Below are 14248 nucleotides of genomic sequence, written 5' to 3'. Positions count from 1 at the left end.
AGAGCAGGTTAAACAAAACCTTGATCTCTTAAAGTTACAGTATAAATTTTTAAATGATAGAAGTTTCAATATTGAAGAGAATGAATATATCTATATCTGTGATTTGATAATTACACATCGTATGCATGCTGCAAAAAAACCATACTGTACCCTACCAAAAAATGTGATTAAATCAATCAATAAAACCTAGGGAATGGCCATGCTGCACTCCCTTCTGCTCCATTCTCTTCCCAGGATCTTGAGTACACACGCACATGCGTCTGGTGTGAGGTTTAAGCCACCAGGTCTGGGACTCAAACTGTAGTATACTCTGTTCTACTCCATAACAATGTGAAAATGAGACTAGTAGGGGTAAAAACGTAAAGATACATTTTGCCAATGTTGACTCAGGAATAGGTAGAAAGTTAGATTATCCCATCAATATAGAAGAAATAGAAAAAAATGTATTACAAATGCAATTTCCCAAAAGATATGAGACTCAGCTAATTTTAGAGACAAATTTAAGTAACAGATGGATCCTAGGCATTTTATTTATTTATTTTTCCTAAAGATGTTTGCCATAGGGTGCATGGACTCACCAGAGAGAGAAAGAGAGACAGTGAGAGAGAAAGTGAGAAATCACTCTCCAGGGTGGATAGCCATGCCACTATCCCTTCCCCTCCATTCTCCTGGGATTTTGGGCATCCATGCACATGTGCCCGGCATGAGTTTCAAGCCTCTGGGTCCGGGGCTTGAATGTTGCATGTGCAAGTCCAGTGTCTTAACCACTACATCCCCTATGAGACCCTTCTAGGCATTTTAAATCATTTTATAACACAAAATGTTTCTATTACTTGTGAGATATGCCTTAAAGCAGGCACTTTATTTTTCCTTCTTTAGTTTGTTATGGGGGGCAGGCAGGGACTTCTGCTGCTCCAGCGTACACCCTGGCAGTCAGAACTGCTAGAGAGGAAGTGGAGATGCCTTCCCTAGCTTTGTGTTTCTTTACCCCTCTAAAGAGAATAGTCTTCACAACGGGATGTGTTCAACCAACAGAAGAGGACGTTGCGAGTGGTTTAAAAGGAGCTAAGACTCTAGTTTTAAAAATTATGTCCCAAGGTAAGCAAAAGCACTTCTAGATCAATCTAGTAGTTTGGAACACTGTGAGCAGTTTTAAGAAGATGACCGAATTCTTCAAATTTGGGAAGAATGCCCCTTCAGAGAGGGACGAAATTGACTCTCTGTAACTCTAGGGGAGCCGTTCTAGATGAACTGCTGGAATACACGAGGAAGAGATTTCAACTCACGTTCACAAATCGGTGGCTCTGTTTCCCAAACGACGGTGTTGCCCAAGAGGATACATTCAGTAGACGAGTGACCGATCAGTCGGTGTCTAAAGGCAGAAAATAAGGAAAAATATTAGCTGTGCTCATCCTGGCAACTTCTTAACAACAGTGTGTATGGCACTTCTGAAAGACTACCATTCGGGAAAAGTCTAGGGACTAGCCTGAATTCCCCCTGTTGTAGTCAGCTTTCCTTGTTTCTCTTTCCTATTCTCTCCATATGGAAAGGGAAACTTCTTCTCTAACTCCTCAGTGTCCAATATGCTTCTTAATTTCTTGGCCATGCAGTATACCACACACCAAAATAAAGCAATCCTTTTTAGGATCTGTTTTTTCCCTCGTATTACTATTGCTGACCCCTCCTTTTTTGTTTTTGTTTTTTTCATCCAGCACTACTGCATTACTTCCTTGAGGGTTATTTCTTGTAAATACCATAGAATTTGATTTTTTTTAATTCTATTTAGAAGCCTTTGTCTTTCTGGGCCAGCAGGTGGCATGGCAGTTGAGGCACTGGATTCCCACATTGGCAGATTGCAGTTTAAGTCCCGGTTTGCTTCCTCACTTTCCCTTTCTCTCTCTCTGTCTCTGTCTCTCTGGTCAAATTAAAAAAAAAAAAAGTAACAACAAATGAAACTAAATAAAGAAAAATATATTTTTGGGGGGGACTAGCAGTTGGTGTAATGGCTATGTCACTGGACTTCCATGTAGTTGACTGCGCTTTGAGTCCCAGACCTGGTGGCTTAAAATTCACGCCGGGCACATGTGCGTGCGTGCCCAAAATCCCAAGAGGAGAATGGAGGAGAAGGGATTGCGGTGTGGCCATCCCCCCTCCCCGGGGAGTGATTTCTTGCTTTCTGTCTCTCTGTCTCTGTCTCTCTGGTCAAATTAAAAAAAAAAAATCCCAAGAAATATTTTTTTAAAAAAAGCCTTTGTCTTTCAATATGAAGATTAAACCAATTTGACTGAAATAAGTATTATGTTTGATTTCACATTTGTCATCATTCTTTTGACTATCATTTCACTTATTTCACAGTGCTGGATGATGAGGACAAAGCAATGTAATATATAAAATTATAAAACTGATCTGCCCCAAACACGAAAGGGTTTATATTTGGTAGAAGTCATAGGTACTTTCATTCCATTTGCTATGTGAACAAGAAAAGCTTAGTGTTTTTAGATCTAATAATGTTAGATTTTTAGATCTAAAAATAGGAAGTTAAACATCCTATTTTTCCCCTTGGGAATTTCATTTTACACATGTGCATGATGTATTTATACACACACAAAACATATATATTTAAACCTATTTCCTCAATTTCAGTGTAAAATACATATTATCTAACCATCTCCTATGTAAGTCTAGCCTTTTTCTTGTTTTCTTCCATTTTCTAGTTTTATTGACACAGTCTTTAACTTTGAGCTTATTATTAAATTATGATTACATTGCAAAGTTCAACTTTTCAAGAATTGGTTCTCGTGTTCAGTTTTACAACTTTCTTAGAAATAATTGACTAATTTTTTTTCTACTGGTTTTCTATCTCACTGATATCTCTTTTGAAATTCATCATTCTCCTTTTTTAAAATTTACTTATGAATTTCTTGGGTTTATTTTTAGGAGCAAAATCATACTTCATTGTTATCATTTTGGCATCTTTCCTTATTTTTTCTGCATAGCTTTTAGATAAGAAGACTAACTTGGCTCACTACAAACACTATCTTCGATGAGTTAGTGTTGTGTAGAATCAATATGGTTCGAATATATAATACTTTCTTTTGTAGACATTATATTTACAGTTTTTCACTTTTATATTTATGAAACTAATTTTAATCCTGAAATACAGAAGTTTCCCTCATGATGTTAGATGTGGGCTGATTTTTTTACCTTTCTGGATTGTTTTGTTACATGTATTTTGAATCCTAGTATTGTCTTACACATGTCTTCTCTTTTCTCTTTATTCTTTTTCTTTCTAGGTGAATTTGATTGAGTCTTCTTTACTCATTGCTTTAATTTTCTACAATATTCAATGTGTGTGTGTGTTTTAGCTTAACAACTCATTTATTTGCAAATTTTCTTCAGTTTTTTTGCGTAGTTTTACCAAAGGAATTATACAACTACATCTTGTTAAAAATATAAACAGATTTCTTTTTTGCAAGTTTCCCCTGTTTCTTGGCAATAACTCTATTTTATAGGAGGACATTTTTTCTAATTTTTCCATATTGGTCTATTTTATTTTTATTTATTTTCTGTTTCTTATAAGCTCAATGGTTTCCTGCTGTGTCCATACAAAGGTTCACTTTTATTCAGCAATGCAAGGTGAAAAGGGGATGGTTTGAGAATTTATAGATTGTACTTAAAAATGTTCAAATGGAAAGAGAAAAGAAGAGTTTAGATCTATTCTTCTTTGACCTTGTCAGATTGTAGCCCTCTGGTCTGGGAGGCCTAGGGCAAAAGGGACTAGAGATCACAGTGCTTGTTAGTGTTCATTGTGCAGCAACAGGAAGCCCTAACCTCACACTGGCTTAGAGCAAGGCTGGGGCGGTGCTGCCAGGGTGCTGAACAAGGCTAGCACCAGTGGTCAGACCCTGCTCTGTGAGTGGGCCATGCTTGACATGCTCAAAAGGGGCTCTGTTGTGGGTTTCACTGTGTCCCCAATTAAAGAATGTCAATGCCCTACATCTCGGTCCTTGTGAATATGACCTCATCTGGAAATAGGGTCTTTGCAAGTGGTTGTTAAGGTGGGCCCCAATCCAGTATGACTGGTGTCCTTGTATCAGGAGAACTTTGGACATGGACACGCACGAAGAGAGGAACACCATGGGAAGACACAGATGGAGAGAAGACAGCACGTGAAGATGGAGCCAGAAAATGGAATTATGCACCACGTGTTAAAGAAGTCCCGGGCACTAGGAGCTGGAAGAGGCTGGGAAGGATCCTTCCCAAGAGGCTTTGGAGGAAGCATGGTGCCGCTAAAACCTTGATTTTAGACTTCTAGCATCTATGACAGAATTTCAAACTTTTCGGTTAGGTTAAGTCAACCATTTGGTGGTACTTCGTTATAGCGGCCCTGTCAAATATAATGAGAATGCTGATGCTGTTAAGATTTATCCTCTCACTCAACCGCCCCATGGCCTTCCCTTCTTTTCAGCAATGTGTCATCCGGGTTAGGGCCATTCACATGCTTTGACGATACCCTTTCTCCATTTCCTTCCTTTTTTACCTAGCAACTTTCACATTTTTCTCATAGGCAATGCCCTGGTTTCCAGCAAGGACACAGACTTTCTCCCTAAGTTAGTTGTATTTTTATTTCAACCACGAGTTCAGGCTAAATCCTTTGAGACCAGGTGTAATAGCCTAGTTGTCCTCTCTGAGTTGCAGCTAGAAGGTGGTATCATTATTCCAGAACTCTCCAACCAAGAGATGTTGCCGCCAGCTCACCCTATATTACAAGAATACTTAATTCTGGATCCAAGCTGGACATCTGTGTCTATATGCACCATGCCATTCACAGGATCTGGAGGAGTTTTACATGATCTACCTATGGGAAAGAAACAGAATTTTGGAACGAGGTAGAATAATCTAAACTGTTTTTTAGTACATAAAGTCCTAACCTGTCTGTAGCTTCCTGAAGAGCATATGCAATTTGAATGGTTCCACAGATTTGACCACCTTAAAGATATTCACCTACTTGCCTAGGATCAGCCATCAATAAACATATGTCTGAAAAAATTTCCATCCAAATGTCTTAACTTTGCATCCCTTATCAAAATGAAAAGGTCACGCATGGCCTTATTTACTGCCAATATAAAGCCATGTGCCACAGAATGGTTTTGTTGATGACAGACTGCATATAGCATGGTGATCTTATTAAGATTATGATAGGGGAGGCTGGCAGGTGGTGGAATGGTTAAGGGCACTGGACTCCCACATGACTGACTACAGTAATGGACCTGCCAGCTGGCTTTCTCACTTTCCCTCTCTCTCTCACTCTGTCCCTGTCTGGTCAGATTAAAATAAAGGAATAAATAAAGTTAAATAAAATAATTCTTTCAAAAAGAAAAGAAGTTGTGCTAGGCTACACCACACAGCCTAGGTGTGTAGCAGGCTGTACCATCCAGGTTTCTAGGAAGATACTCTCTGATGGTCTAACGATGACAAAATCACTGAAGGAAGCATTTCTCAGAATGCGTCCCTGTCATTAAGTGACGCATGACTGTACTTGGAAGTTCTCAGAAGACCTCTTCCAATAGAATTATTCAAACCCAATTAATGTCTCCTTTTATTCCCATAGGGAACAGAGATTTTTCTCTGCAAATATTCCTTGAAGTATGCTCATGAAATGAGTATTTCAATCAATTTTCAGGTAAGACCTACAAGACTAATTCCTATATCCATCCACCTATCTGAAAATGTTTGAAAATTGGTTATTTACATCCAAAATTTGAAAAGCAAAATTATATCCTACAGATGTGTTGACAGACATTGAAAGACTCCAATGTGGGATGACTCACGTTTGCAGACATTTGTAGGACTTGACCAGGACAGGGTTTTTAGACACATGATAGAAAACGACTTCCCATAGTATTCAGAGCCGCATTCATACTTTAAAGATGTCCCAATGGGAAAGTCAGATTCATTGATTGGAGTCTTCAGCTTAGCAAATTGAAAAGGATCTGGGACTTTACAGTGACCTAGAAACCCAGAAGTCAGAAAAAACTGAGTTAACAAGGAGATTCTTTCTTCATTTCTCCCTTATTAGATTTGATGCCAGAAGAAAAGAAACTTTGAGTTATGTAAAATAATTTCCTTTTAATATTGAGAGTTGAAATTCCATTAGCACGCACCCATCAGAAAACACACTACCTAGAAGGCTAGTCTGTTCCCTGGCCTTTCTGCTAGTATAATGTGATGTAAAGATAGCTCCAATTTAATTATTCACAGTTTTAGGGAGCAAGAAAGAGGGGACCCTCCTCAGATTCCACATTTCCTGTCCAGGTGGAGAACTCAATGTTTCTTGGCATTGGGAAGCAGCCACCAGTTTTCTGATTCCTAAGCCAGTCATTTCCACAATAACAAAACAAATAGAATCTCCCTAAAACAAAAAGCAATAACAAAAACCTACAGCCCTTACTGTAAGAAAACTTTGCTCCAAGTACATCTGGAATCAAAGTCTGACATTAACTGCACACCTTGTGGCCCATGGAGGCCACTCACCTGCACGTCCACAGTGAGGGGCAGGGCCACTCCAGATCCCGTTCCTCTGCTGGTCACTTGTGCAGTGGATGGTGCTCTCCCCAATGAGATCTAAGGTCATCCCCGTGTCCGGGTGGGGGTCACATGTGTAAGTTACTGCTTTTCCATAGGGAAAGCCATCCAAAGGGTTTCCTGGATAGGGAAACACATCCAGAGGGTTTCCTGTGTGTCTCCCATTAAGGATGGTTGGAGGACTTGGACAAAAGATTTCTAGAAAGAAGGTGAGAAGTCCTTTTCATGGAGGAGTTTCCACTAGAGAGATTCTGCAGTCCCAGGGCACTGTGATGAGTGTTGCTTACAAAAGTGTTAAGATGACGGGAACCAGCAGTTAGCGTAATGGCTGTCGCTGGCCTCCCACGTAGTCGACCGCGGTTCGCGTCCCAGACCCGGTGGCTTAAAACTCACGCTGGGCACGTGTGCGTGCGTGCCCAAGATCCCGAGAGGAGAATGAAGGAGAAGGGATTGCGGCGTGACCATCCTCCCTGGGGGGTGATTTCTCGCTTTCTGTCTCTATGTCTCTCTCTGTCTGTCTGGCGAGCGCACGCGCCCTACAGTGAAAATCTCTCCAAAAAAAAAAAAAAAAAAAACGTGTTAAGATGCCATATACATTGGCCTTTGATGAGATGGACAAAATAAAATCAGATCTTACTCAGAGTTTACTACAAAAGTAAAAAATAAAGTTGCTTGTCTTGAATCCTCTGAGTAGTTAAGTTCTCTGGACAACAGAAACACCTTTAATTAAGTATCAAAACTGTATTTTATTTTTTAGGTTTAGTTTTTGCTATAAGGCTCACGTGTTTGTGGGGTAGGGAGAGAAGAAAATAAGAAATCACCCCTCAGGTGGAGAGGCCATGCTGCCATCCTTTTCCATTCTCTTCTTGGGATTTTGGACATGCATACACATGTGCTTGGGATGTTTTTCAAGCTGCCAGGTTTGGGACTCGAACTACACAGTTGGCCGTGTGGGATCCAGTCACTTTCCTTCCACCTGGAGGACCCCACTGAAACTTTTAAAAAAGAAAAATAAGGGACCAGCAAGTGGTGTGTGGTTAAGGTGCTGGACTACCACATGGCCTACTGTGGTGCGAGTCCTGGACCTGGCAGCTTGACACTCATGCCAGGTACATGTGTGTGCATGTCTAAAATCCCAGAAGGAGAATGGAGCAGAAGGGATTATGGTGGGACCATTGCCCCTGTGGGTGATTTCTCACTTTCTGTCTCTCTGGCGAGCACACAAGCCCTTGGAAGAAAGGAAGGAAGGAAGGAAGGAAGGAAGGGAGGGAAGAAAGAGAGAAAGAAAAAAGGAAGGAAGGGGAAAAAAGGAAGAAGAAAGGGAGGGAGGAAGGAAGGAAGGAAAGAAGGAAGGAAGAAAGGAAGGAAGGGAGGAAGGAAGGAAAAAGAAGTGTTTTGGAGGGTAACTCGGTTACTCAGCGTTAATTGAGTACTTAGTCTGCACCAGCCCCTCATCAGGACCCTGGGAATGTAGTGGAGAAGAGCACACACAAGGTGTTTATCCTCCAAATTGATTGTCTTAGTAATTATTTCTAAATGTATTCCAGGTGTACTGATCACCTTAAATAGATGAAGTCTTTACTTGACGACTTATTGATATTGATCCGTAATCTCAGTTATGATAGTAGCACTGTCACAATAAATTATAACATACACGAATCAGGGTAAAAACATACTAAATGGATTCAGCTATACTGTGCGACAGTAGGACAGCCTTTTGTTACACTGCTTTAAGAAGCACTGGGTTTTTTGGACAGCAGAGATCTATATATGTGCTGTGTTCTAATAAAGTTTTACTATAAAAAACATCATGGGTATCCGAGTAGATTTCTAGCAACATAAGCATTTTAGTAAAATTAGATTGATGAAATAAATAAATAAATAAATAACCTTACTATTCAGTCTTAAGGATCAAGAAATAAAATCCTATCTATGGGGAAAATATAAATGGACAGACTAGGAGAAATCAGTGGTGCATTTGAGACTTTTTGTTTTTGGTTTTTGCTATCGGGTGTGTATACTCGCTGGAGAGAGAGAAAGAGATAGGGAGAGAGGGAAAGTGAGAAATCACCCCCAGGCAGATGTCCACCCTGCAATTTCTTCTCCTCCACTCTCCTCTCAGGATTTTGGGCATGCATGCACATGAGCCTGGTGTGATTTTCAATCCTCTGGGTCCAGGACTCAGAGCATGCAGTTGGCCATTTGAGATCCTGAACCTTAACCCCCAAGTTACCTGCTGGCCCAAGAGACTCATTTTTTATTCGGCTTATTATTTCTGAATCTCCCAGCATAACTTATTTTTATACATACTTTGAGAGTTCAGAAAGTCTCAAGGGGCCTATCCTTCAGATGCTCACCACTTTCCCCTCACTCCTGCATTGCTCTGATTTAGTACCTCCTTAGCATTTAATTCACTTGTTCGAAAATTACCCATCTCCTCACCTGAGCGTAAATAAACATGAGGACAGGGAGTTAGCTCACCGTGTTCGCTGCCTTCAGTCTCGCACTCGATGAATGTCAGGCACATAGCATGTGATTAATAAACAATTGCTGGAATGAATGCTTGCTTAGTAATTGTGTATCACCCAGTAAACAAGACAATTATAAAATAACTACACCTTGATCGCAGAACAAAAAAGAAAAGAAAGAAGACAGGAAAAGAACAGAAAAAATAAAGAGAAGGAAGGCAGGAAGAGAGAAAGGAAGAAAAGGGAAATAAATTTGTCAAAGTTTCCCATTATCTGATCTTTCTTGACCTAATGGCCAACTATCATAGGATTTATCACATAGAACACAAAATTCAAAATGACAAAAGACTGATGAAATTATTCCAAAATCAGGCCAGGCACATATTGATTCACAATGAAATACTATTAAAATAGTTTTATAGGAGCTGGCTTTTTGGCCTGGTGGAAGAGAGAGCCAGATTCCCAGTCCATGTGGCTTCAAGGACCAGGTACATGTGTGTGCATGTTCAAGGTTCTGGCAGAATGGAGAGAGGAGAGGGGATTTTTAGCAAGACCACACCCCAAAGAAGGGGTACTTTCTCCCTCTCCCTCTCTCTGGTGAGCACATGCACCCTCTGGCAAAAAAACAAACAAACAAAAACATTTTTTAAAAGAAATATTTATTAAAATTTATTTATTTATTATTTTTTAATTTGACCAGAAAAGAGACATGCAGAGAGAGAGACAGAGACAGAGTGGGAAAGTGAGGAAACAAGTCGCCAGGAACTCAAACCATGGTCGGCCATGTGGGAGTCCACCATGCCACCTGCTGGTCCCATAACCATTTTTTTTTTTTTTTGGGGAGGTTTTTTTCGCTATAGGGCGTGTGCTCTCGCCAGACAGACAGAGAGAGACAGAGAGACAGAAAGCGAGAAATCACCCTCCAGGGGGGATGGTCACGCCGCAATCCCTTCTCCTCCATTCTCCTCTCGGGATCTTGGGCACGCACGCACACGCGCCCGGCGTGAGTTTAAGCCACCGGGTCTGGGACACGAACCGCAGTCGACTATGTGGGAGTCCAACGACATAGCCATTACGCTAACTGCTGGATCCCCCATAACCATTTTTTTAAATCAATAATTCAGACTAGAAAACAGAACCATCGTAAGGGAAGCCATGGACCAAAATACTAAACAAATTAAGGCGAGAGACTGGCCTTGAATGTTATTCCTTCTACTTACGCTCACACACAGGAACACTGCTATTCCAAAGGCTTTTCGCTCCATCCAAAACACAATGACTAGCTGAGCTGCCCTTTAGTTGAAACCTAAAGAAGAAAATGATAGTAAGTGAGTCATTTCTGCCAACTTGGTATTCAGTCTGCAATCTGAGGTCCAATCAAAGATCTTGAGGTTTTTGAGGCTCTAACAGGCTCCTAGCTCCCGCTGGTGACTGTTCCAGAAAACCTCAGCCTGCAGTAAAGGGGCAATTGGAAGCCCAGCACAGCGATTTGCTTGCATAATAAACCTGGCTTGAATTGGAGAAAGCAGGTTATGGTGTATTACCCTCTCCTCGATTCTGGATCCAGACTCAGGGTATCACTACTCATTCTATGGTACACATGCTAAATCTATTCTTTGTTATTGGCAACCCAGTGTTCTTTTTATTTTTAAATAATTTTAATTAAATTAAATTAATCAATTATTATTTTTTGAGAGGTTTTTGCTATAGGGTGCTTGTGCTCACCAGAAAGACAGAGAGAGACAGAGAGACAGAAAGTGAGGAATCCCCCCCCCCCCAGTGGGGATGGCCATGCCACAATCCCTTCTCCTTCGTTCTCTCGGGATCTTGGGCATGCACACACACATGCACAGCTTGAGTTCAAGCCATCGAGTCCAAGACTCGAACTGCAGTCGACTACATAAGAGTCCAGTGGCATAGCTATTATGCCAACTGCTGGCCCCTATTATTATTTTCAATTCACCACAGAGAGAGAGAGAGAGAGAGAGAGAGAGAGAGAGAATGAAAAAGCAAGCCGCCAGGTTGGGACTTGAACTGTGGTCAGCCATGTGGAAGTCCAGCACCTTAACCACCTTGCCACGGGCTGGCCCCAACCCAGTGTTCTTAAGATCAACATTCTCCCAACTCTGGCACTGGAATAGCAAGCAAAACAGCTCTCAGTTTGGGGAGAAGTGGAGAAAAACTGGTAAGAGAAGGGAGGTTATTATTTTGTTTCTGCATTTGTGATGGTTGTAAAGAAGACTCACAGCAGAATGATGGGCTATTGCAGAATAAGTTTGACTATTCTAGGGCAGGAAAAGGAGAGAAGAGATGACATTTGTATGAAATCATCCAAGATTCTCAATGTATGCTGGCCCCTGATGCTCTCCTAAATCTTACTGAGTGTGATCTCCATTTTGAGATCACATACTTCGTGGCCCATGCTTGACAGTCCTCATGCAGAGACGGACACAATGCGAAGAGGGGTATATTCACAAAGATAAGTTAATGATCCTATTTAAGCTATCATGATTCCTTTCAGAGTCCATAGCCCATGACTAACCAGATGAATATGAATGGATTTTTTAAAAAGTTCATTCTTTTTTTTTTTTTTTGAGAGATTTTCGCTATAGGGCCCGTGTGCTCGCCAGACAGAGAGAGTCATAGAGACAGAAAGTGAGAAATCACCCCCCAGGGGGGATGGTCACGCCGCCATCCCTTCTCCTCCATTCTCCTCTCGGGATCTTGGGCACGCACGCACGCACACGCGCCCGGTGTGAGTTTTAAGCCACCGGGTCTGGGACGTGAACCACAGTCGACTACGTGGGAGTCCAGCGACATAGCCATTACACTAACTGCTGGTTCCCTAAAAGTTCATTCATTTTTTTTTTTAAGAGATTTTTACTATAGGGCGTATGTACTCACCAGAGAGACAGAGAGACAGAAAGTGAGAAATCAACCCCAGGGCAGATGGTCACACCATTCATTCTCCTCTCGGGATTTAAGGCATGCATGCACACATGCCTAGTGTGAATTTCAAGCTGCCCAGTCTGAAAGTTGAACCACAGTCAACCATGTGGGAGTCCAGTACCTTAACCACTACACTGTCTGCTTGCCTCAAAACTGTTTATTCTTATACTTTCATTCCTATATGAATTTCACTATTGATGGTTTAGCAAATTTCTTGAAACAACTCTTAAATAATTTTAGTTATTTATAACAAGATTTTTGTTACATATCAGAATTTTTTCTGGTACTCCCCAAATTACTCTTACTCCTTTCTGCTTGAAAAATTTGATTTTTTTTCCCCACAGAATATATCACTATACATATTAATGACCCATAGTTATGTCTATCTTTAAATCTGTCATTTGACATAGGTTCTAATTTTCTCTTTATATCTCTTGTTAGTTTTCCCTCCTTCCTTATTCCTACTTCCTATACACACTGCCGTAAGTTAATCTCTCTGAGTATTCTTTTTTTACAGGCACACTAAACCTCTTTCAGGACTGATTCCTAATCACAATTTCAATGCCCAGGAGGTCAGAGAAGCTCTTACTCACCCTTCCTTACACACAAAAGACACTTTTGCTCCAAGCTGGAAATTAAGTGGCAATAACACATGGCCATTAGGGAGTTGGTCCAGAAAATTGTCACAGGATTTCACTAGAGGGGAAAAAAAGGAAGAAAAAAGTAACAGTGGCATGTGGAGAATAAGCACGTTAGCTAAAAACATCGGGTCAGATGAGAATCCAGGCACCTGCACATCTGGGGGCTGTGGGGCTCCAGGTACCCTGGGTCGTACAGCGCAGAGAGGCAGCCCCTCTGAGGTCATAGCCAGGCTCACAGCTGTAGGACACTTCCTCCCCGGGGGAAAACTCAGCCTTGTTGCTTAGAGTATGCTTGCCATGCAGGATTTCTGGAGGCATCTGGCACACTGGGAAAGAGAACCAAAGTATTGTTAATTGAGTGAAAATTACTTTTCCTCAGTGGTAAAGTGGCCAAGAGAATCATATTTTATCTCTGTGTTAAAAAGCTTGCTAGACTAATCATTTTATTTTACTGATGACAATATAAACACACATACACACAATTTTCATCGACAGCGTACACCTAAAATAACACAGCAGACAGTTCCTTCTAGAGCGTTTATAATTACTGCTTACCTGGTTTAAAAAATGTTAGTATTGATGGGTTTCTAGATCTTCATACTTCTTTTCTAGAAAGGCATGACCAGTTTATAGTTCTGGTAATAAGGAGTATTCACGCTCAAGCTTGTCTAACAGATTCCCCAAATCATCTATGACATTCAGGTATGACAAACAGGGGTCACACATCCATCCCAATCTCCTCTCAAGCTCTGTCTCAGTGGCCACCTGACATGGACTGGGGGAGAACAGAGGTGTCCTCTCCATACTCCTCACAGCAGGTGCTACTTAGCTCCCATGCAGTCCATTCCGATGAGAGGATGGGCAACCATTGAACAGGTCTTAAAATCCTACGGGAATCACAACGAGAGTGCGTACTGCATGCCGCTCACTGTAACTGGATCTCTGGCTGTATCGTCATACGGTTGGTTCGTACTCAGGGAATCAGAACCTATTTGGGTCTCAACTAAATCATCCAAAATTGTACAATAAAAAAATTATTTCAGTTTGGCTTTAAGTGGATCAGTTTCCCTCTCTGGACTTTAGTTTCCCAAGTATAAAAAAAATTAGACTAAAATAAATGGTTTTCCTTTATAAATACTTTATAAATACTCTGATGCTATAATGTCTGATTTTGAATTTGTTACCCTAACAGTTCCCTTGACTGATAAATGCAACGTGATGTGATATTTGAATATTGTACTGGTTAAATTTCGGTTGCTCCACAGCCTTACATTTTAACAGATCCCTTTGACCGCTAGGCACTAGAAGCCTGAAAACTGCAATTGCTTGACTTCCTGGCCAGCTGGGTTCTGTCAATTGCAGGCTTGTATAGCAAATTAAAAGTGGAAAGATGACCCATGCCATTCTAATTCTAGAGGTGGCTCAGAAAGTTGCAGCAACTGTGGACTTTTGGTTAGCAGCAGCATCCTCAGTTCTAAGGATGGCGTCTGTGACAGCAACACCAGCAAAACCTGGCAGCAGTGGTGTCTCCTGCAGCATTAGGCGCAGTCTAGGAGGTGACTACCTGGTGGCAGGGACTGGCCAGATTCACCGGGGGGGCACACC

General features: G+C 41.2%; 1 protein-coding gene across 5 annotated transcripts in view; it reads right to left on the bottom strand.

The window, feature by feature from the left end:
- Positions 1-14248, bottom strand: part of CR1 (complement C3b/C4b receptor 1 (Knops blood group)) — a 78126-nt gene that overhangs the window by 46382 nt on the left and 17496 nt on the right. For 4 of the 5 annotated variants that reach the window (XR_003551206.1, XM_027776095.1, XM_027776097.1 and 1 more), the window contains exons 6-12: positions 12793-12969; positions 12596-12698; positions 10274-10359; positions 6535-6783; positions 5832-6011; positions 4759-4858; positions 1287-1372 (exon numbers count right to left, since the gene is read on the bottom strand). Coding sequence is in view for 4 of the 5 variants with exons in the window: in XM_027776095.1 (XP_027631896.1) it covers positions 1287-1372; positions 4759-4858; positions 5832-6011; positions 6535-6783; positions 10274-10359; positions 12596-12698; positions 12793-12969 (981 nt within the window). In the remaining variant the exon portion in view is untranslated. The remainder of the gene's footprint in view (positions 1-1286; positions 1373-4758; positions 4859-5831; positions 6012-6534; positions 6784-10273; positions 10360-12595; positions 12699-12792; positions 12970-14248) is intronic. The other variant, XM_027776096.1, reaches the window with a different exon arrangement.

This window comes from Tupaia chinensis, unplaced genomic scaffold, assembly GCF_000334495.1.
Source record: "Tupaia chinensis unplaced genomic scaffold, TupChi_1.0 Scaffold000627_1, whole genome shotgun sequence".
Classification (NCBI taxonomy): Eukaryota; Metazoa; Chordata; class Mammalia; order Scandentia; family Tupaiidae; genus Tupaia; species Tupaia belangeri.
This window is presented reverse-complemented; position numbering and strand designations above follow the sequence as displayed.